Source organism: Loxodonta africana, chromosome 10 (assembly GCF_030014295.1).
Source record: "Loxodonta africana isolate mLoxAfr1 chromosome 10, mLoxAfr1.hap2, whole genome shotgun sequence".
Classification (NCBI taxonomy): Eukaryota; Metazoa; Chordata; class Mammalia; order Proboscidea; family Elephantidae; genus Loxodonta; species Loxodonta africana.
The window spans coordinates 74116600-74137938 of NC_087351.1; the positions used below are offsets into that span (position 1 = coordinate 74116600).

At 40.1% G+C, this 21339-nt stretch overlaps 1 protein-coding gene across 1 annotated transcript in view; it reads left to right on the plus strand.

Moving 5' to 3' along the window:
- SYT16 (synaptotagmin 16) overlaps nucleotides 1-18584 on the plus strand; it is a 33973-nt gene extending 15389 nt beyond the window's left edge. The window contains exons 4-5 of the mRNA XM_003408695.4: nucleotides 3189-3378; nucleotides 17947-18584. Of these exons, the coding sequence (XP_003408743.2) occupies nucleotides 3189-3378; nucleotides 17947-18260 (504 nt within the window). The 3' untranslated portion in view covers nucleotides 18261-18584. The remainder of the gene's footprint in view (nucleotides 1-3188; nucleotides 3379-17946) is intronic.
- Nucleotides 18585-21339: the final 2755 nt, after the last annotated feature.

The window sequence follows — 21339 nt, forward strand, 5'->3', positions numbered from 1 at the left end:
CTAGGACAGGCCCTTAGCAAGTGTGCCTGAGCAGGCTGCAACAGCAGCCCTGAACCTCAGCCACTTCCACAGACCTTCCAGTTACATGGACTCCTCCAAAGGGCCCCATCTCTCTGTTTCCCCCAAGGTTCTAAGGAAAGGCATTGTAGCTTATATGCCTACAAGATGGGAAGCTCACTATTTCTGTGGGTTATTGTGTCCAGTGTGAGGATCTCCTTTTTAAAAACCACACAAAAAACATCAGGTAGCTGTCTTGACTATTGGGTCAATCTTTCAGTCATTCGCGCATGTTTACTGAGTGCCCATTGTATGTCAGGTACTGTTTAGGCAAATGGAGATGGAAGAAAGAACAGAATGGGGGATGCCTCTGCTTTCATGGAGCTTATAATCTCATAGAGGAGAGTGATAATAAACAAGACAATAAATGAGGTGGCCAAGGAGAGAGAGAGAGAGTGACAGAGGGTGCTGCTTGTGTAGAGGGGTCAGAGAAAATTTCTTTGAGGTGGTAATAAAGCACAGAACTCAAGGAATTGAGGGAGCAGGTCTGGGGACTATATCAGTCAGGAACAAGCACTGCAGACAGAAGGAATAGTGAGTATGAGTCTGGAAGTGGGAAGGAGCTTGTCATGTTTGAGGAAGAGCAAAGGAGCCAGAGAGGGTGGAGTGAAGTAAGGAGGGGACCTGTCCACTTGAATTTCTAATAGGTGTCTCAAAATTAACATCTCCAGATTTAAAATCCTAACTTTTGTCCCCCTAAATCTACTCTAAGGAACCCTTGTGGTGCAATGATTAAGCATTCAGCTGCTAAGGGAGAAAGACCTGGCGATTACAGCCAAGAAAACTCTATGAGGGCAGTTCTACTCTGTCACATTGTGTCACTGTGAGTCAAAATTGACTCAATGGCACCGGACAACAGCAGCAACAAATCTACCTGCAGGGTTCCCCATCTTGGCTAAGGTCAATTTTATCCTTTTAGTTGCTAAGGTAAAACATCTTGGGAGTCACCTGTTATTTCTTTTTTCATTCTGAAACTGTTGGCTTTATCTTCAAAATATGTCTAGAACCTAACTGTCATGGATTGAATAATGTTCCCCCCAAAATGTGTGGATCAACTGGGCTGGGCCTTGATTCCTGGGATTGCATCATTTTCCTGTATGTTGTAAATCCTGCCTTTATGATGTTAATGAGGGAGAATGGGCAGCAGTTGTGATAGTGAGGCAGGACTCAATCTACAAGATTGGATTGTATCTTGAGTCAATCTCTTGAGACATAAAAAAAAAAGAAGCGAACAGAGAGACAGGGAGCCCTCATACCACCAAGAAAGCAGCGCCAGGAGCAGAGCGGATCCTTTGGACCCAGGGTCCCTGCGCAGAGAAGCTCCTAGCCTAGGGGAAGATTGATGAGACGACCAACAGAGAGAGAAAATTTTCCCCTGGAGCTGACACCTTGAATATGGACTTTTAGCCTACTTTACTGTGAGAAAATAAACTTCTCTTTGTTAAAGCCATCCACTTGTGGTATTTCCATTATAGCAGAACTGGGTGACCGACACACTAGCTCTCTGCTGAATTATTGAAATAGCCTCCCAATAGTTTCCCTGCTTCTGCTATGCCCCTGCCCTCAAGACTATTCTGAATACGGGGGAGAGAATGAGCCTTTAAAACATAAGTCAGATCATGTCTCTCCTCTGCTCAAACCCTTCTTTTTTTCTCAAGCTGTGAGTAAAGTAGGTCTGAAATCCTGGTAAACAGAAGCCGAGGAGATCAGAAACGATCCTGTACTATGAAGCACATGTTAGGAATGATCACACCCATGTTTCTGTGTGCCAGAACCAGTGCTGCGTGCTGGGAGCATGGAGTTGAATGGGGAAAATGCGCCAGTATGAAAGAACTTTGAATGCAAACATTCTCCCATTCATCAGTTATTTGCTGGATAGGATTATATGCCAGTCATTAGGCTGTGCACTAGAGAATGAGAGATTTATAAACCACAGTCCCAGTGCACTGGGGACTGAGAGATTTATACAGGAGGGAGGAGAAGAGGCGGTCCTCACCTGAAAGTAAGCAAATACTTCATTGTTGGATTATTATCCCTTAGACAGCAGGGCTGTAGGGTACCTGCAAAACCATCTAGCCTGGTAGTTTACAAATCGTGCTCCATGAAAGCCGAGATTCTACAGAGATGTTCATAGTTTGGTAAATGGGATAGTTTCCTACAGATGTGAAGAATCTTTGGCCCTTTTATCAGTTTTATTTATTGGGGTCCCTTACAAAGAAGTCATAGGAAATGATTTCAGGTGCTGAAAAGAAACGTTTAAACAAAATGTGATGTGCCCGTTTTTCTTGGAGGAGATGGTTGATGGCTCAGGGAGGCTGGCTGGCCTGCCTCAGGAGGGCTCGTTCCCACTCCCACTTCTTAAGTTGGATCCAGCTCCTGATTGACTTTGTTCTTCTCCTCCAGAAGTGCCTGGTACATAAGGTGGGTGCTCATGAATAAACATGACCAGAAGCTTAAGACTCTCTCCTGGGCTCACCTTGTGCCTGTTAGGTTGCTGGGATCGATGTCTCTGTGTCAGCTTCTTTACCAAACAGTAGTAAAGTACTCTTTTTCAATTTAGTTCATTTCCTTAGTAGGCCAAATTTAGCATCTGTCATATGCTTGACAACCTCTAGAAGCAGAACTAGGACCAAGTGTTATGTGTGGTGGTAGATGTCCAATGGTCATGTCTTTTATAATTAGAATGAAATGGCTCTTGAATTGCTACATTCATTGAGAAGCTTCAGAGAACAGAAACAAAACTCATGCCCAGGGTGGATGGTTCCATAGAAACATCCAAGCACAGATTGCACAGGAGGGAATTTTGGTCTTTATTAAATGTATTATTAGCTCTCCATATATCTTAGAGGGTTTGATTTACACTAGTAATAACATCTTTGTCCGTTTTGTCTTCAGAGAGGAAATATTGAATGGAGACGGCTCTTGAAACAAATATGTCAGCCAATAATGCAGAGGATCTCATCCATGACTGTGTTCCCCAGGCCCATTATAATTCACACCGAGTGCACCGTTAGTAATCTTTGGCAGCAGTTGAGATTGGGTCACAATTTCACCAAACATAATATTGGCTGGCTGTAAAAAAGAGTAGTGCAGCATAGGCCAATGGATTCTTTGTTGTTCTTCCCCTCCAGAGTGGAGAGTCTCAGCTCAGCCCATCTGCAGTTTCTCACAGTGATAGTGCTTCATCTACGCAGTCGCTAGCCCATGGAGGGGCGCCAGAGCTGTTGGTGGGGCTGTCTTACAATGCTACAACGGGGCGATTATCTGTGGAGATTATCAAAGGCAGCCATTTCCGAAACCTCGCTGTGAACAGAGCGCCTGGTAAGTGCTTGTCTGCTCCACCAGCTCAGTTCTTGCAAGTAGATAGCCATGCCTGCTTTCATCTTAATGCTTTTTTACAGTAAGGAAGATCCTGGGTAGGTTTAGAAAAGCTTTCACAAAATGATACCCCTGATTTTTTTTTTTAATACCTTTCTATTTAATTAGATTGAAGACTTCTTCAATATCTAGGGACATCTTGGCATGAAATAGGTTGGCTTCTATACCTGTATTTTTACAGTGGAAAGAGTGAGATCTTTTTAGCAAAATAATATGTACAGGCAATTAAAATCTGCCGATAGGTCACGGGCCCTCAAATATCTTTAAAAAGGCAGAGCACAGGCTTTGGATAAGGCTAGTCTGACTTCAAATTCAAGCTGTATGGTTTACCTACTCATTTTACAGTGATCCTGTGCAATTTACTTCTCTTTTCTAAACCTTAGTTGACTCATTTAGAGAAAAGGTACCTTTCTCATGGGATTGCTTTGGGGTTTAAACAAAATGATTTATATAAAGCATTCAACACAGTGCCTAACAGATAGTGAGCATTCAAGAAATGTTAGTGGTTAAGGTGAGAATAGAGAGGGAGGTGATAGAGGCAGATCTAGAGCTGGGGCAATACAGAACCTACTCCCAGGGGAGCTACACCTCTGAGACCACCACTGGAATGGAGGGCTCAAGCTATACCCTCATCTAGCACAGTGCAGGGCTTAGGAAGCCAGAATCAAATACATGCTGCCACCAACCACCTCAACTGCTTCTCAGCACTCAAGAAGTTAGAGACTGAACATCAGAATAATGATGTTAAAAAATTAGGTTACCTTTTTATGAACATGCTTGTCTATGAAAACAACTTAGAAGCAGGCAAGAGGAGATAGTATCTCTCTCCTTTCTGCCTTCTAGAACTCCTGCAGGTGCATCCAATTGGTAAACCTGCTTCGTATCTAGGATGCTAGCTGCAAGAGAGTCTGAAAAAATGTTGTTGGATTTCCAGCCTTTCAAGTAGGGGAAAGTAAAATAAAACAGGGTGAGTAAAAGGCAAGTGAGCTTATCCACCGCGGACACTAAGGTCTTCTTGAAATAAGGATGCAATCAATCAAAATGTGGTAGGCTGAAAGAGTCAATATACTCTGAACTCATGTGTCAGCAGCAGGTAAAGAGCTAGCAGAGCTGGTAGTCAAAGATCAGCTCCTACAACAAATCTAGACTCTCGCGTTTTGCCCTCGACTCTGCTGTAGCCCACAAAGTCTCTGTTCAGTTGAGTAGCTTCTTAGGCAATCTGTATGAAAGCCACTAGAGCAAGTTAGTAAGGAAGTCCCAGCATTCCGGATAACAAAATAGACCAGGTGCTTACACCAAATTCTGTATCATTGCTCAGGGCCAGGCGAGAGATATTCAAAATACATACTAAATACATACTTATTTATTTAGGTGCTGCTTATTAATCTCACTGCTGTTGTTGTGTGCCGTTGAGTCAATTCCAACTCATAGCGACTCTACAGGACAGGGTAGAACCGTCCCATAGGGTTTCCAAGGAACAGCTGGTAGATTTGAACTGCCAATCTTTTGGTTAGCAGCCTGAGCTCTTTACTAGATACAGCTTTGTTTCCCCAAATAGCTCTGGATTTGCTTAAGATCTGGATGTATGTTTTTTCCTTCAGAGCTTTTGTCAACTCCTTCATGATCTCCTGAGATTTGGTGAGGTCTGAATAATTTTGAGGGGAGAACTTGATAGAGATGCAGAAGATGATGGGGATATGGATCACAAGGTCAGGGCTGACTCAAGTCCATGCTGGGAATCTTTAATTTGTGTGCTGAGGGTACCATTCAATACAGGGGGAAGTATGTTGTTTTTGTTAGTTGGCATTGGGTTGGCCCCTGACTCATGGTGACCTCATTGGACCGTTGTGATTCATAGGTGTTTTTTGTTTTTGTTTTTGTTTTTTTTTATTAACTTTTATTGAGCTTCAAGTGAACGTTTACAAATCAAGTCAAACTGTCACATATAAGTTTATATACACCTTACTCCGTACTCCCACTTGCTCTCCCCCTAATGAGTCAGCCCTTCCAGTCTCTTGTGACAATTTTGCCAGCTTCCAACTCTCTCTATCCTCCCATCCCCCCTCCAGACAGGAGATGCCAACACAGTCTCAAGTGTCCACCTGATGCAAATAGCTCACTCTTCATCAGCATCTCTCTCCTACCCACCATACAGTCCCTTTCATATCTGATGAGTTGTCTTCGGGAATGGTTCCTGTCCTGGGCCAACAGAAGGTTTGGGGACCATGACCACCGGGATTCCTCTAGTCTCAGTCAGACCATTAAGTATGGTCTTTTTGTGAGAATTTGGGGTCTGCATCCCACTGATCTCCTGCTCCCTCAGGGGTCATAGGTGTTTTTATTGGCTGCATTTTGGAAGTAGATTGCCAGTCCTTTCTTCCTAGTGTATCTTAGTCTAGAGAAGCTCTGCTTAAACTTGTTTGGCATCGTAGCAAAATGCAGGTCTCCACTGACAGACAGGTGGTGGCTGTGCATGAGTGTATTGGATGAGAATCAAACCCAGGTCTCCTGCATGGAAGGCAAGAATTCTACCACCCAACCACCATTGTTGATTAAGAAAGCATCATCTGGGAGCTGAAAAACTAAGGTGTGAATTCAGGCTTTGCCACTTGCTTATCTATCAGTTACTTAGCTTTTTTGAATCTCAGTTTTTGCATCTGTAAAATGGGAGTCATAATTAGATAGGGATTATACATACAAAACTGTGATGTTGAGGATGGTACTATTATATCTCCATAAGTTTCTATGTAAAAGAAAATATGCAGAAGAGAAAATTCTTGCAACAAATATTTAAAACTGAATAGAAAAGAAGGCACATTTTAATTTAGAAATTTATTTTATTCCAGAAGTTTTAACCAGTTTGGCATTTAGTTCGTGATTTTTCATAGACACAGTGTTGCAGTTTAACTCAAAATGTAGTGGACATGCCCTATCTTTGTAACCAAAGTAACAGAAAGCAATGTTGCTGTAATGCTATTAATTAAAACAGAAAACCCAATAGTGAAAATAGAATGTTTTTTATTTATCTAGAATGTTGGTACTTGAGGAGAAGCCAGTTTAATTAGGAGGGAATGAGAAAGTAGAAGCTCCTTTGTGGACACTGTCAAAGCACTTGGTACTTTCAAGTGCTTTAGATGTTGATGGCATTAGTGCTTCATTACGTCTCACTTCATTACTTCACTAGCACTACTTTCACAGTTATCAGACAAGCTTAGGATATATTTTAGTTCCCATATGAAAGAGAACAAGACAGAGAAAGGATGAGGGAACAAGAATTTCACGAGGTAACTGAGCACAATTGGAGGGAAAACAGGAAGAAAAAAAGAAGACCCAAACCAGTATGAAATTAATGGAGCCACAAGTGAGGGTGGGTGGGGCAGAGGAAGCATGCCAAGGGCTCTCTTCTCCATCGTGGAGGGCAGGAAACGGCTGCCAGAGCCCCACATACTTGTGCTACCGTGAGGGAACTGCCTGTGAGGGGAGAGGCATGCCTGAAATGTGTAGGGAGCATGCCTGTGGGGGAGGGGCATTGCAAATCCTGTGCTTGAGACTCTCAGTTTCATTTACCCACTTTGTAAAAAGGAGGCATCAAAGGCATCAATCCTGGCTTAGAGGTAATGATCACGTAAAGGAGAGTTTGTAGGAAAGCAGGAAAGAAAATAGGCTGAACCTCAGTATTAGAAGTTTTTCTTCTCTAGAATATCATTAAGGTTTTAATCTTGCTGAAAACAAAGTCTGTGATTTAATGTGAGGATGTTTTTCTTCAAAATAGATCATGAAGCTTTGAACTCGTTAACTTGACTCAGTCAAACGATTGCTCTGATATTTAAAATTTGTCTTCCTAAGCAAGATAGAGGAGTTGGACTAACAGTTGATAAAGTCCCTCTCCTCTCTAAGGATCCTAGGAGAGATAAGCCATTAGAATGTAAGCCCGCCTTGGTCCCCTGCTTCTGAGGTAAGATCCTTGGACCGACAGCTCAGTGAGAGACGTATTTTGTTCTGGTGGGCAGGAGATGGTGGGACCACTCTTAAAGATATATGTCTCTACCACGTACCCAACAGAATGTCTAAAACTAAAAAGAATGATTTCATCAAGTGTTGGTAAAGATAGGGAGCATACATTATTTGTGGGAGTATAAAATGGAACAACCACCTTGGAAACAGGTTTGGCACTTTCTTATTCAACTAAACACGTGTGAAGAATGCAGCAGTTCCATTCTTAGGCATTTACTCAAAAGAAATAACATCATATGTCAAAAACAAAAGACTGGTACAAGAATGTTCATAGCAGCTTAATCCATAGTGGCAAAAACTAGAAAGAGTACTCATGGCCATCAATAGATGAATGAATAAATAAACTAAGATATACCTGTTCCTGTTGTTGTTAGGTGCCGTCGAGTCGGTTCCGACTCATAGCGACCCTATGCACAAAAGAACGAAACACTGCCCGGTCCTGAACCATCCTTACAATAGTTGTTATGCTTGAGCTCCTTGTTGCAGCCACTGTGTCAATCCACCTCATTGAGAGTCTTCCTCTTTTCCACTGACCCTGTTCTCTGCCAAGCATGACGTCCTTCTCCAGGAATTGATCCCTTCTGACAACATGTCCAAAGTATGTAAGATGCAGCCTCGCCATCCTTGCTTCTAAGGAGCATTCTGGTTGTATTTCTTCTGAGACAGATTTGTTTGTTCTTTTGGCAGTCCATGGTATATTCAATATTCTTTACCAACACCACAATTCAAAGGCATCAATTCTTCTTCGGTCTTCCTTATTCATTGTCCAGCTTTCACATGCATATGATGCAATTGAAAATACCATGGCTTGCTTAGTCTTCAAGGTGACATCTTTGCTCTTCAACACTTTGAAGAAAGAGGTCCTTTGTGGCGGATTTACCCAATGCAAAGAGTCTTTTGATTTCTTGACTCCTGCTTCCATAGCTGTTGATTGTGGATCCAGGTAAAATGAAATCCTTGAGAACTTCAATCTTTTCTCCGTTTATCATGATGTCGCTCATTGGTCCAGTTGTGAGGATTTTTGTTTTCTTTATGTTGAGGTGCAATCCATACTGAAGGCTGTGGTCTTTGATCTTCATTAGTAAGTGCTTCAAGTCCTCTTCACTTTCAGCAAGCAAGGTTGTGTCATCTGCATAACGCAGGTTGTTAATGAGTCTTCCTCCAATCCTGATGCCCCATTCTTCTTCACATAGTCCAGCTTCTCATATTATTTGCTCAGCATACAGAATGAATAGGTATGGTGAAAGAATACAACCCTGACGCACACCTTTCCTGACTTTAAAGCAATCAGTATCCCCTTGTTCTATCCGAACAACTGCTTCTTGATCTATGTAAAGGTTCCTCGAGAGCACGATTAAGGGTTCTGGAATTCCCATTCTTCGCAGTGTTATCCATAATTTGTCATGATCCACACAGTTGAATGCCTCTGCATAGTCAATAAAACACAGGTAAACATCCTTCTGGTATTCTCTGCTTTCATCCAGGATCCATCTGACAACAGCAATGATATCCCTGGTTTCACGTCCTCTTCTGAAACCGGCCTGGATTTCTGGCAGTTCCCTGTCGATATAATGCTGCAGCTGTTTTTGAATGATCTTCAGAAAATTTTGCTTGCGTGTGATATTAGTGATATTGTTCTATAATTTCCACATTCGGTTGGATCACCTTTCTTGGGAATAGGCATAAATATGGATCTCTTCCAGCCAGTTGGCCAGGAAGCTGTATATACTTACGTAATGGAATATTATTCAGAAACAAAAGAGATAAAATTAACAGAGGCCCTCAACACCATGGAGGAGTCTCAAAAACCTACTGAGTACCTACTGCATGATTCCATTTATGTGACAGTCTAAAACAGGCAAAACTAATCTATAGTAAAAAAAGCAGAGGTTACCTCAGGAATAGTGCGGGCATCCGGATGGACTGGGCAGGGGCATGAGGGGACTTCTGGGGTGAGGGAAATGTTCTGTATCTTCACAGGGGTGTGAGATAAATAGGTGTATGCATTTGTCAAAGAACCATAAAATATTGAGTGCTAGTTAATGAAACACATATGAAAATGTTTATGGGTAAAGAGCAGTGCTGGCTAAAACTAAGAAGGACTGGTGGATGGATAGATAAGTAGACGTGAGAAAGCAAATAAAACAAAATATAGCAATTGAATCTAGGTGGGCATATAGATGTTCATTGTACAATTCTTTCAATTTTTCTGTATATTTTGAAAAATTTAGTTATATCATTTTGAAGAAAATGTTAGTCTTGTGTGGAACAGGTCGGCTGGATGAAGTGGGTAAAAAAAATAAGAGTTTTAGTCATAGGTAGGAGCTTCTGCAGCTGGCTTTACATCCTTTTTATTATGATGACAACTCAAGATCCAACCCTATTCCCCTGGCTCGAGCTTGAACAGGATAGATGGAGTGCCAATCAGCCGAACCGTAGGACGCTCTCTATAGCATCTTCTATAAATTACATCCAACTGGTCTGCTGGATTAAAGGCATTTCTCCATTTCTAACTTTTGCCTTTCCTCTATTCATCTCATATTGTGTATGTGTGTGTGTGTGAAAATGCCCATGTTATAAAGTGCTTTTTTTTTTTTATTGTATTGGTGGGTAAGATTAAATACACTTTTTAAAAATAAGTGGAACTAGCCCGTAGAACCTATTCAGAAACAACATATAAATGAAGTAACAGCACAATAGTCTTGTTGTTGTTAGTTGCCATTCAGTTAGCTTTGACGTATGGCCGCCTTATGTGTAATGAACAAAATGTTGTCTTCATGGTCTTTGGTGTGTTTGAGTCCATTTTTGCAACTATCATGTCAATCCATCACATTGAAGGTTCTCCTCATTCTCAGTGACCCTCTGTACTTTACCAAACATGATGTCTTTCTCCAGCAATTGGTTTTTTCTGATGATGTGTCTAGAGTAAGTGAGTCAAAGTCTTGCCATTCTCACTTTTAAGGAATATTTTGGTTGTTTTACTTCTAAAACTGATTTGTCTATTCTTTTGGCAGATCACAGTATATTCCATATGCTTTGACACTAAAGTTCAAATGCATTGTCATGGATTTAATTGTGTCCCTCAAAAATATCAGTCAACTTTGCTGGGTCATGACTCCCTTGTAAGATTGTCTACCATTTTATCTTCTAATGTGATTTCCCTGTATTGTGTAAATCCTGTCACTATGATGTAATAAAATGGATTAGTGGCAGTTATCCTGATGAGGACTACAAGATTAGATAGTGTCTTCAGCCAATCTCTTTTGAGATATAAAAGAGAGAAGTGAGCGGAGAGGCATGGGGACCTCCTAGCACCAAGAAAGTAGTGATGGGAGCAGAGTGTGTCCTTTGGACCTGAGGTTCCTGTGCTGAGATGCTCCCAGACCAAGGGAAGACAGATGACAAGGACCTTTCTCCAGAGCCAATGGAGAAAACCTTCCCCCTGGAGCCAATGCCCTGAATTCGGACTTCTAGACTACTGGACTGTGAGAGAATAAACACCTCTTTGTTAAAGGTATCCACTTGTGATATTTCTGTTATAGTAGCACTAGATGACTAAGACATGCATTAATTCTTCTGTCTTCCTTTTTCATTAAGTTGAATATTCAAAAAGGAAAACAGAATTAGTCTTAGCTCAAGTCAAATAACAATATGCCAAGGGTCCTTCCAGGGACTTTCAAAGTAATGTCTTATTTAGTGTATGTGGTCAGTTTTCAATAATGTTGTCATTTTTGCTGTTAAGATGGTCCAGGCTGGTCCACAGGATAGTTTCCAGGTCTGTATATAGCTGGTGGTCCAGGTGAAAGGCAGCTTATTGTCTGGGAGACATTTGGAATTCTAAAGTACATTTATAGATACCTTTGAAAAAGTTGCCATTAAGAATTAGAAATGTTTATCTTTTGAGTTTGGCTTTATGGAAGATAATTTATTAACCATTAAGCATCTCTGTTCTGGTCTTAATCTTGAGCCTGCAACTCAATTACTGCATGGCCTCCGCATTTGATTTCGCCTCCCTGAATTTTCATTTCCTTCTCTAACAAATGAGGCTAACAAGCTAATATTAGGGATAGAAGTGCTATGTTAAAAAACAAAAATATGTTAACTCTTCTTTTGGTAGGTTCTCTCTATCTTCATCTTTGCCATATCCCCTTCTACAATGTGTTACCACATTGTTTACATACAATGGTCCTTGTCAAAAACTATCATTAAGATGTCCCCTGTAGTTAAAAACAAGTTTCCCAGCTCTCGGCATGTGCATGATTAGCCACACATGGTAATTACATCCCAAATGATAATACTTACAGCATCAGCTATTAACCTTGTTAGATAAACACGATGGCAGCAACTAGAAAAAAAACAAAAAAGCAAATCGAGCTTTGAACGAGACACTCTGCAAATGGAGTGTAGGGATAAAAAAAAAAAAAAAGCATTATATGGAAATAAACAGATATAGGACTTATGATCATTTCATAAAATCCTGGGCCAGCGATCAACTAAACATAGTGTTTATTAATAAAGGAACCCTGGTGGTGTGGTGGTTAAGCATTAGGCTGTTGATCGAAAGGTTGGTAGTTCAAACCCACTAGCTGCTCTGTGGGAGAAAGATGTGGCAATATGCTTCTGTAAAGATTATAGCCTTGGAAACCCTATGGGGCAGTTCTACTCTGTCCTGTAGGGTCACTATGAGTTGGAATCAACTCGATGGCAATGGGTTATTTATTAATAGTCACTATTTACTCAGAATTATGACCAACTCATATCCCCCTCAAGATTTATATGTGGCACTAAATTATTGAGTGCATATGTGATATTCCTTACCTAAATCAACTCATTTAATTCTCACAACACTATTCAAAGTTTAGGCAGAAAATCTGAAAAGCAACAGGACATAAAAGACAGTTACCATAGTATATGAATTGTATTTCAATAGAGCTTTTTTTTTTTTAAAGACAATTTTACATACAGAAGAATGACAGTAAGACTGAGGATAGACTTCTCAATAGCAATAATAGAATCCAGAGGACGATGGGATAATATCATCAAGGTCCTGAGAGAAAAACACTCCCAACTTAGCATTCTGTGCCTTGAGTGAAGGCAAAATAAAGATTTTCCACAAAGTCGGAAAGAATTTATCACTGAAAGTACTACTAAAGGATGTATTTAAGGAAGAGAGAATCTCAACTTAGGTGAAAGTAGTGAGATGCAAGATGAAATAATGAACAAAGAAATTGGTAAATATGTAGGTAAATAGAAACATGCATGAACTTCAAAAAATAACAACAGCAACAGTAGTAAAAATTACTAATATTGGAAGTGTAGTAATAAAGTGGAAATAAAATTCTAGGCAGCAATAACATGGAGGATGGGAAGGGAGAAGTATGCTCAGGTCCTATAGGGTTGCTATAAGTTAGAATCGACTTGATGGCATTGGGGGTATCTTGCTTAAGAAGAGGGCAAAGTTAATTAACTATTTATTTTTTTCATGTGAAAAATATCGCTAAAAGTATGGCTAAATGTATTTGAGCTGTCTTTATTTACATCTACTTTATAGTGAAAGTCTCAATACATACATGGATATGATAAACTCCAAATTCAGGATGTTAATTCCCTGTATGAGAGAATTTAAACAGGATCAAGGAGGAATACTCAGAAATCTTCAATTATAATGCTTTATTTCTTAAACAAACAAAAGCAAAAAGATCAGTAGCAAATATGATAAATGCTAAATTTTATATGTCTGTGTGGTGGGTCCATGGGTATCTTAGTTATCTAGAGCATAGCAATCCACGTGTAAGTGGAAATATTAGCAGACATACAATCCCTAGTTTATCACGTCACAGAGTATATCACTTGGAACTCAGAAGACATTTTCCCAAAGAAACAATGTGATACCCAGTGAGTAGTTATACAGCCCACACAAAATTCCTAGATTACTAGAGAAATTCTCTAATTATCTAGTGCTGCCATAACAGAAATACCACAAGTGAATGGCTCTAACAAACAGAAATTTATTCTCTCACAGTCTAAGGGGCTAGAAGTCTGAATTCGGTGCACCAGCTCCAGGAGAAGGCTTTCTCTCTCTGTCAGTTCTGGGTGAAGGTCTATGTCAACAACCTTCCCCTGATCTGAGAGCTTCTCAGGGACCCATGTCTAAAGGACATGATCCACTTCAGGCACTTCTTTCTTAATAGTATGCGGTCCCTCTCATCTCTGCTCGATTATCTTTTTTATGCCTTAGATTGACTCAAGATATAACTTAATCCTATAGATTGTTCTGCTTCATTAACATAACTTCCTCCAGTCCTGCTTCATTAACATCATAGAGGTTAGGATTTACAACACATAGGATAATCAAATCAGGTCACAAAATGGTAGACAACCACACAACACTGGGAATCAAGGCCTAGCCAAGGTGACACACATTTTGGGGGGACACAATTCAATCCATAACATTGGGTATGTGTAATATTATTCTCTGTGCTCTTAGGAATATAGAAAATGTTTCACAATTATTAATAAAATGGAAAAAAAAAATGGCAGGGGACGTTAAATGGCCAAATTCTTGTCTCTTGCCCTGTATCTCAGAGAATCTTGTTTCCACCTGGGGGCTGAATCTGTAGTAGTACTGATAGAAACTTATGCTGGAATTGGGCGGGTATTTTGTCGAGCTATGTAACGATTCATGTTGTTTCTTCAGGAAAATGCCTTCTAAGTTCACAGTGACATACTTTGTAACATGATAAATTGGGGATTTTGTATCCGATTTTTTTTTTTTTTGTATACTTGGCGTCTTCCTTTAGTGAGAAAGAAACAAGTGACCAGTAGGGCTGTTGACAGCAGCTAAGTCAGAAGAGCAGGTTCCAGGACTGTCAGAGGATTACCCATTCAGCCCTTTGATGATGATTCTGTTACTAAAAACACTGAGAGGCTTTCTGGATCATTATCAGACGATAAAATATCGTGTGGTCTTGCTTTATTATCAATTTCCAAAGAATTAAAACAGAAAAAAGTACTTATTTAGTTGGGATATTTACTTAACTGAAGGGAGCCTTGGTGGTGCAGTGGTTAAGCACTGGGTGGCTAACCCAACCTTAGGGCTGGGCTGGAGCTCACCAGTGCCTCCGTGGGAGAAAAATGTGGCAGTTTGCTTCTGTAAAGATAAAAAAAAAAAAAAAAAAAAACCTAAATCCATTGTCATCAAGTCGATTCTGACTCATAGGGACCCTATAGGACAGAGTACTTGGTGGATTCGAACTGCTGACCTTTTGGTTAGCAGCCATAGCTTTTCACCACTACAACTTTGGAAGCCCTATGGGGCAGTTCTACTCTGTCCTATAAAAAAAAAAATTCCTATAGGGTTGTATAAATCAGAATTGACTCAGTAGCAACAGGTTTGGCTTTGGTTTCACTTAACTGAACTCTCCTTTCTCCATTCATGCTGAGTAGTGCCGAGCCCCAAAAGACCGCAAGTTACTTCAGCCCTGCACTCTAGATCTTCCACGTGAGCGGAATTTCCTGGTCCTCTGCTCTGGATGGTAAAAAGGAAGCACATTATTACTGCTGATGAAAGGTTCCTTTTTGAACTGTAACAATCAGTAATATTTCCCTTCCTTTAGTCAGGTGTCCCTCAGACTGGATTGTTTATAAAATGATTATTTTCCTTCTTTGTCATACGCACACAGGCCAACTTCGGTGATGGTGGTTTTGTAGTAAATGGCCTTTCTCTTAATTAGAAAATGATCTTGTGACAGGATAAAACTTGAAATTGCTCTCTTTGTGAAATGAGCAGATCTTTGTTTGCAAGATTAACTCCATTCCTACTGCCAGACTGGCGGCTGAATTGCCAGGGTGGTTCGGTGACTGGATTGAATCTTTCCTACAGGAGTCGTAGCTGTACAGCTGTGGAAACACAAACTCGCTCCCCCATTGTCGGTTTTTTGACAGCTTTTTCTGTAGAACAGTTTGAAGAGTGGAGAGCCCTGTTTCTGAGACAGAGAAGTGTTTTCACACCTGAAGTGTAATTTCACACCTTGTGTTTTTCAGCAGATAAGTGCATAAAATAACACATCAAACTGGAATAAGAAAAAAAAAAACATAGAAAGAAAACTGCAGGTTGTAATTTATTTCCTATCTCACAATGCTCTTGGAGGGAACAGTAAATTAGAGAGATCTGGGTTTACACTTGTAAAAGTTTGACTGGTTTTTAGGTGGAAAAGTGAGCAGTAAACACTAAGCAGCCTGCAGCCTGCATTGAACAGAATGTACAGAATGATAGGATTGAGGAAACACCTTAACAGTTAGATTTTTAAAGACTAGTAGGCATATCAGTTGTTTTTTTTTTGTTGTTTCAGTTAGTGGTAAAAATTGTAGATAGGAAAAGAGTCAAGAAATTGCTACATTAAGTGATTTTTTATAAATATAATAATAAATATTGTTTTAGATTATGTTCTTAGTAATGATCCGTTCAGGAATTTTAGCAAAAATATAATATGTCAGTACAATGTAGATTTTTTTTTTTTTCCTCCATTCTGTAAAGGACTAAACCTATGAAGCTAGTCATTATAGCATTCTAGGGCAGGGATTACAAAACCAGGAGTTTAGCTTCATTTATAAGTTTGAAAACGTGATTAAAAGAGAAAAGAAAGGTGAGCACCCTCACTAGTCAACATTCATTGCAAAATATTTGTTGAAGGTCTACTGCATGGTAGTTTACATGTTTTGTAACCAGGATGCTCCTTAGAAATGAAGATGACAGACTTTAGCTCACTTACTCTGAGCATGTCATCAGGAAAGATCAATTGCTAGGAAAGGACATCACCGTTGATAAAATGGAGGGTTGGCAAAGGTGAGGGAGGCCCTTGTGAGATGGACTGATACAGTAGCTGAAACAATGGACTCAAACATAGCAATGATCATGAAGGTAGTGCAAGACTAGGCAACATGTTGTTCTGTTATATATAAGGTTGCTGTGGGTAGGAGCCAACTGGAAGGCAAGTAACCACAACGACAACAACCACATCTGAGGCACTAGGCAAGAAATAGGGGGTACAGTGATAAGCAAGGCAATACCTCTTCCTACCGTTGGAGAACTGACAGTCTTGTAGACAAGTCATCAGGCAATTATTATACCGACTGATAAGTGCTCGGATAGGCTACAACTGAGTTTTGATGAAGCCCACCTATCTGAACTAGAGCTGGTGTGGCCAGCAAAGGTCCCTGGATGAAATGACATCCACACTTAATGAATAGAAGTGATGCGAAGGTGGGACTTCAGGACCTAGGTAGGGGTATTATTCAAGGCAAGGAAATAGCCTGTACAGAAGTGAAAGGGAAAGAGAGCACGGTGAGTTGGAGGCATGAGGGTAGTTGATATAGTAGACTTGTACTGTATGAAAGCAACAGTGATGAGCAATGAGACTGGGGAGGGGGCGGTAAACAGAGTCAGAGTACATAGTTTATTGCAAGAAATTTAGCTTTTATCCTGAGACTACTGGGAAGTCATTGAAGGTTTGGCTTTGTTTATTAGCGAGAGTGACATGACCAGATTTGCGTTTTCCGAAAATTGCTCTGGCTTTGGGATTGGAACAGTCCACCGGCTGAGAGATCAGTTAGGACATGTGCAGTAGTGCAGGTAAGAGATGCTAGTGTCCTGAGCTTGCAGAGTATGTACACTGAGGGTTCAGTGGCATTGGGGATGGAAAGAAGTAGGCAGATTTGGGAGTTATTTAGCAGATAGAATCAACAGAGTGTGCTAATTTACTGGATGGACTAGGAGTTAGGAAGCTAGTCTGGCCAAAAATAAAATTCTGATTTCTTGCCTCCATAATTGGGTAGATGATGCTACCATTTACAGAGATGGAGAACACTGAAGCAGTAAGTTTTTGGAGTTGGTTGGGGTGTGGGATATCTAAGTGCAAGATATGTGTGGGATGTCCAAGAGAAGATGCTTGGTATTCAGTTCGGTCTTGAGCTTGGGAGAGAGGTCTAGGCTAGAGCTACAGACTTGGTAATTGTCACTGAAGCCATGGGAGTGGATGAGATGGCCCAGAGAGTATGTAAAGAGTGAAGAGACTGTAATCCAGTTGTAAAGCAGTGTCTTGACTATGAAAACAATCATAAAACAAAAAGTACATATTTATCTTGTTACATAAATAAAATGTGGACAAGGACCTTTGCATATCCACAGACACTGTTGCACACATACCTATGCATGTATGCCCCACTTGGCTTGCAGAGGTTCTAATGAGTATCAGCAATGCACTGGATAGCAGGCAGCATGAAACACTTAAGCATTCAAGGTAATAATCCCTTTCCTTAATAATTCATATGAGATGTATTGGTCCAACCGCAAGTATCAGGCCTAAGGACACTGATCAGTATGTTCAAAGGAGAAATGGAAATTTGCAGCCCATATAAATATTACAGCTAAACTAGTAAAATAGAAAGCACTGATGTTTTTCATCCCCCCCCCACTTTTTTTTTTTTTTTTTGTCTTAGATACATATGGAAAGATCTTTCTCCTCAATTCTGTGGGCCAAGAGATGTTCCACTGCAAGACATCCATTCGACGTGGTCAACCTAATCCTGTCTATAAGGAGACCTTTGTTTTCCAGGTGGCCCTCTTTCAGCTCTCTGATGTTACATTGATGATTTCAGTTTATAATAGACGTGCTATGAAACGTAAAGAGATGATTGGTTGGATTGCTCTGGGCCAAAATAGCAGTGGAGAGGAGGAACAAGACCACTGGGAGGAAATGAAGGAAACCAAAGGTCAGCAAATCTGCAGATGGCACACCTTGCTTGAATCCTAGTTTTGCAACAGGTGTTTGTGTGCTGGCATCTTCCTTGGTCATCCGTGTTGCTGACTGGCACCAAGTCAGCACATCTTGGCAGGCTTTGTAAAGACAGGCTTTCAAATAGAAATTCTCAAAGGTTTGGTTTGGATTTAAATACTGTAATTTTTTTTTAAAAAACTACATACTCAGTCAAGTGTCCTATATGGGAAATGTTACCATAGTCAAGACTAACGGTAATGAGTTAGTTTGTGCTGTTGACTTTTAGTTCAGACTAGGGAATGAAGCTTCCTCCGCTTTCCCTATTGGAGAGTAACCCAAGCTTGCAAGGGAGTTATTAAACTACTATTTGCAATCACTTCTCTCTATAAATCAGAATTTTCTTAATATGATGCAAAAACCAAATTACAGAAATGAATTAAACCCTGAGGCTGATAAAAGACTGTAACCATCATCTCTAAATCCCTATTTAATATTTTTCTCTTTATCAAAAACCCTCATTTATTTATGTGATAGGTCAGTAATGGTTATGAACTTGCACTTATAAAACAGATGTGTGTTAAATACCTCTTCTATTTCATTTATATATTGGGGTTTCCTATGATATTTAGTTAGACGAATCTTTTTGAAGCTAAAAGAGCCTTCAAAAACCACTGTTACAGACAACTTTTTTCCTTTTGGATATGTAAATTTTCAAACTTGTGGCTCCTGAGGTTTTTTTTTGCTGTCTTTCTCACCTCATGAATTCTTACTGAATGGAAGGAAACCAAAAAAAAAAAAAGATGTAAGTCATAGATTTATCAATTTTTCTCAATCCAGTGTTCCCTTTGTGGGTTATGCTTTTTCTATATTCAGTTACACACACACACAGATACTCTGAACACTCTTGCATGTAAATCAGATTCTTTTTATACAATATTTTCAATCATTGGAGCGTAGTAAATTGTGCACAATGGATCCTTAATAAATATTGATTTTATTTGCTGTTAGAAAGGAACATGTTACAACACCTATGAATGAAGAAATATTTTCGGCTTGTATGGAATGAAACTAAATTTGTCCCTGAGCATTGGAAGTGCCTATAACTGTCATTTGTCATGGCATTTGCAGCAACAACCGTTACTCATCGCTTGCATTCTGGCCACGCGCCGTTGGGAACACTGATCTTGTCTAGTTATTAGCGTGGGGTTTTACTTGTGAGTGACTTTTACATATTTATGCAGTGCATGTTTGTTTTCCTTTATTCCTACATTGGAGCCCTTAGTTTCAATGACCTTCAACTGGCAGAAATAAGAAAAGGGAAGGACTGCATGTGCGTTTAACATTGTGCCCAGCGTGCAGCTCTTCTGAGCAATTGCTCAGCCATTTATTTTTAGCTTTTATGTTTCCTTGTTGACTTTTTCCTGTCTGTGGGAAGAGTGATAGCTGGTGATGGATGTATACAGTTGAAAACATATAACTCCGCCTCGGCTGCACATTTTGACAGATTGTAAGTGTAGGCTGTAACACTTGAAGAACATATTTATTCCTTACAGTGTGTAATGGTTATCCTGACAAGACTAGACTAGGGCACTGGTTAACGCTACTATGATTTCAGGCTTCAACCTGTGAAAGCTGAGGTCTCCTATGGAAGACTGAGAATTAGCCAAATAAATTAATATTTTAATTTCTTTTCAGGCCGTGGTGGTTTCCCACATCATGGTCAGTTGTGGAGAATAAGTAGTAAAACCTTGCTCCTTTGGGTCTTTACCCTACCTTTCTTTGGAAGGCCTCAAAGTGCTTTTCCGACATTATATCCATTAACTGCTGAGTGGTCTTTGCAGCATGGCTGTGACATCAAGTGGAACTGAGTGCAGTTGATTAAGTAGTGGTGCAGAGAATTGGCTTTTCACATCCCGCCCTCTCTTAATGCCCTCTCTTAATGCCCACTTGCCAAGGAAGACAAGTGAAGCAGCCTCGTTATGCTTTTCTTTATGCAGTAACATAAAAGCAGCATTCACTTTAAAATTTACATTTGAAAAAAATCTGCATATATTGTACAGGCAGCCCTGGATTTTTCCTCCTCATATTTCCCTACTCTACTTTTTGCTGCAGCCCTTGTTTCATGCTGCTCAATAATCACCTATACTTCATTTTCTGCTGCCGTGACCCACCCATTTTTAAGGCTTTTTGCAGGTGAAGTGGGAGATATCCTTGCCTGTTTGATTCGTTTTCCAACAGAGAGCCTGTGACAGAGTTTACAGGAACAGGCATCAATTTAGGGGATGGGTTGCCTGCGAAGCATTTTTTAGTTTTATAATTCCACCAGTATCTTTGTTGGCGCTATTCACCATGTAGGTTGTGTGTCCATCTGAATATATAGCAACATTCACCAGAAAGCTGATCGTAAAATATAAAATACAATTTACCAGATACATTCAAATATGAGGCTGATTTTTTTTTTTTTTTTTTTTTACATTGATTTGAAATTCTAGTTTAGTAAGATCTTTTTGATTTGGGGCACTTAAACTTTCTTATTATTTTCTTGGCAAACTCTACAGACAAATACATTTAACATGTTTTTCACTCCAGCTTCTACCTCTACATTTGCTTCTCAAAAGAGTTATGAAAGATAATTAGTTGGTTCTGCAGTGAAAAAGCTCCTTTTGCCGGTTTTGTCTAGCTAATGACGACTATCTCATAGGGACATTTGAAATTGAAGAAGCATTGATTTTTGTAATCTGAGTAGTTCTTTCAGTGATTTTTTTTTTCTCCAAAGAACATGCTTTTTCAATACTATTGTTGAGGGCAAACGATACAGTCGATTCGTGGAAATTTGCTTTATCGTGGGCCTTCTTTCAGGACATGAGCTTACACTGAATTGGGGCGTGCTGGTTTCACCAGTCACGGTGGTGGCGGTGGTTGTGCTCCTTGCTCCCCTCTGACTATTGTTGGATTTTTAAATGGGCCATTCACCAGGCCGCCAAGCACCTGCTCTCATGTCCCCTGCCCTTCACTGGCTCCAGTGTGATGCACAGTTGTTTTGGACCCTGTTTTTGCTGATGCTGCCTAACTGTCAGGGGAGGTCTTGCCTTCCGTAATGTAAGAAGAATTTGTA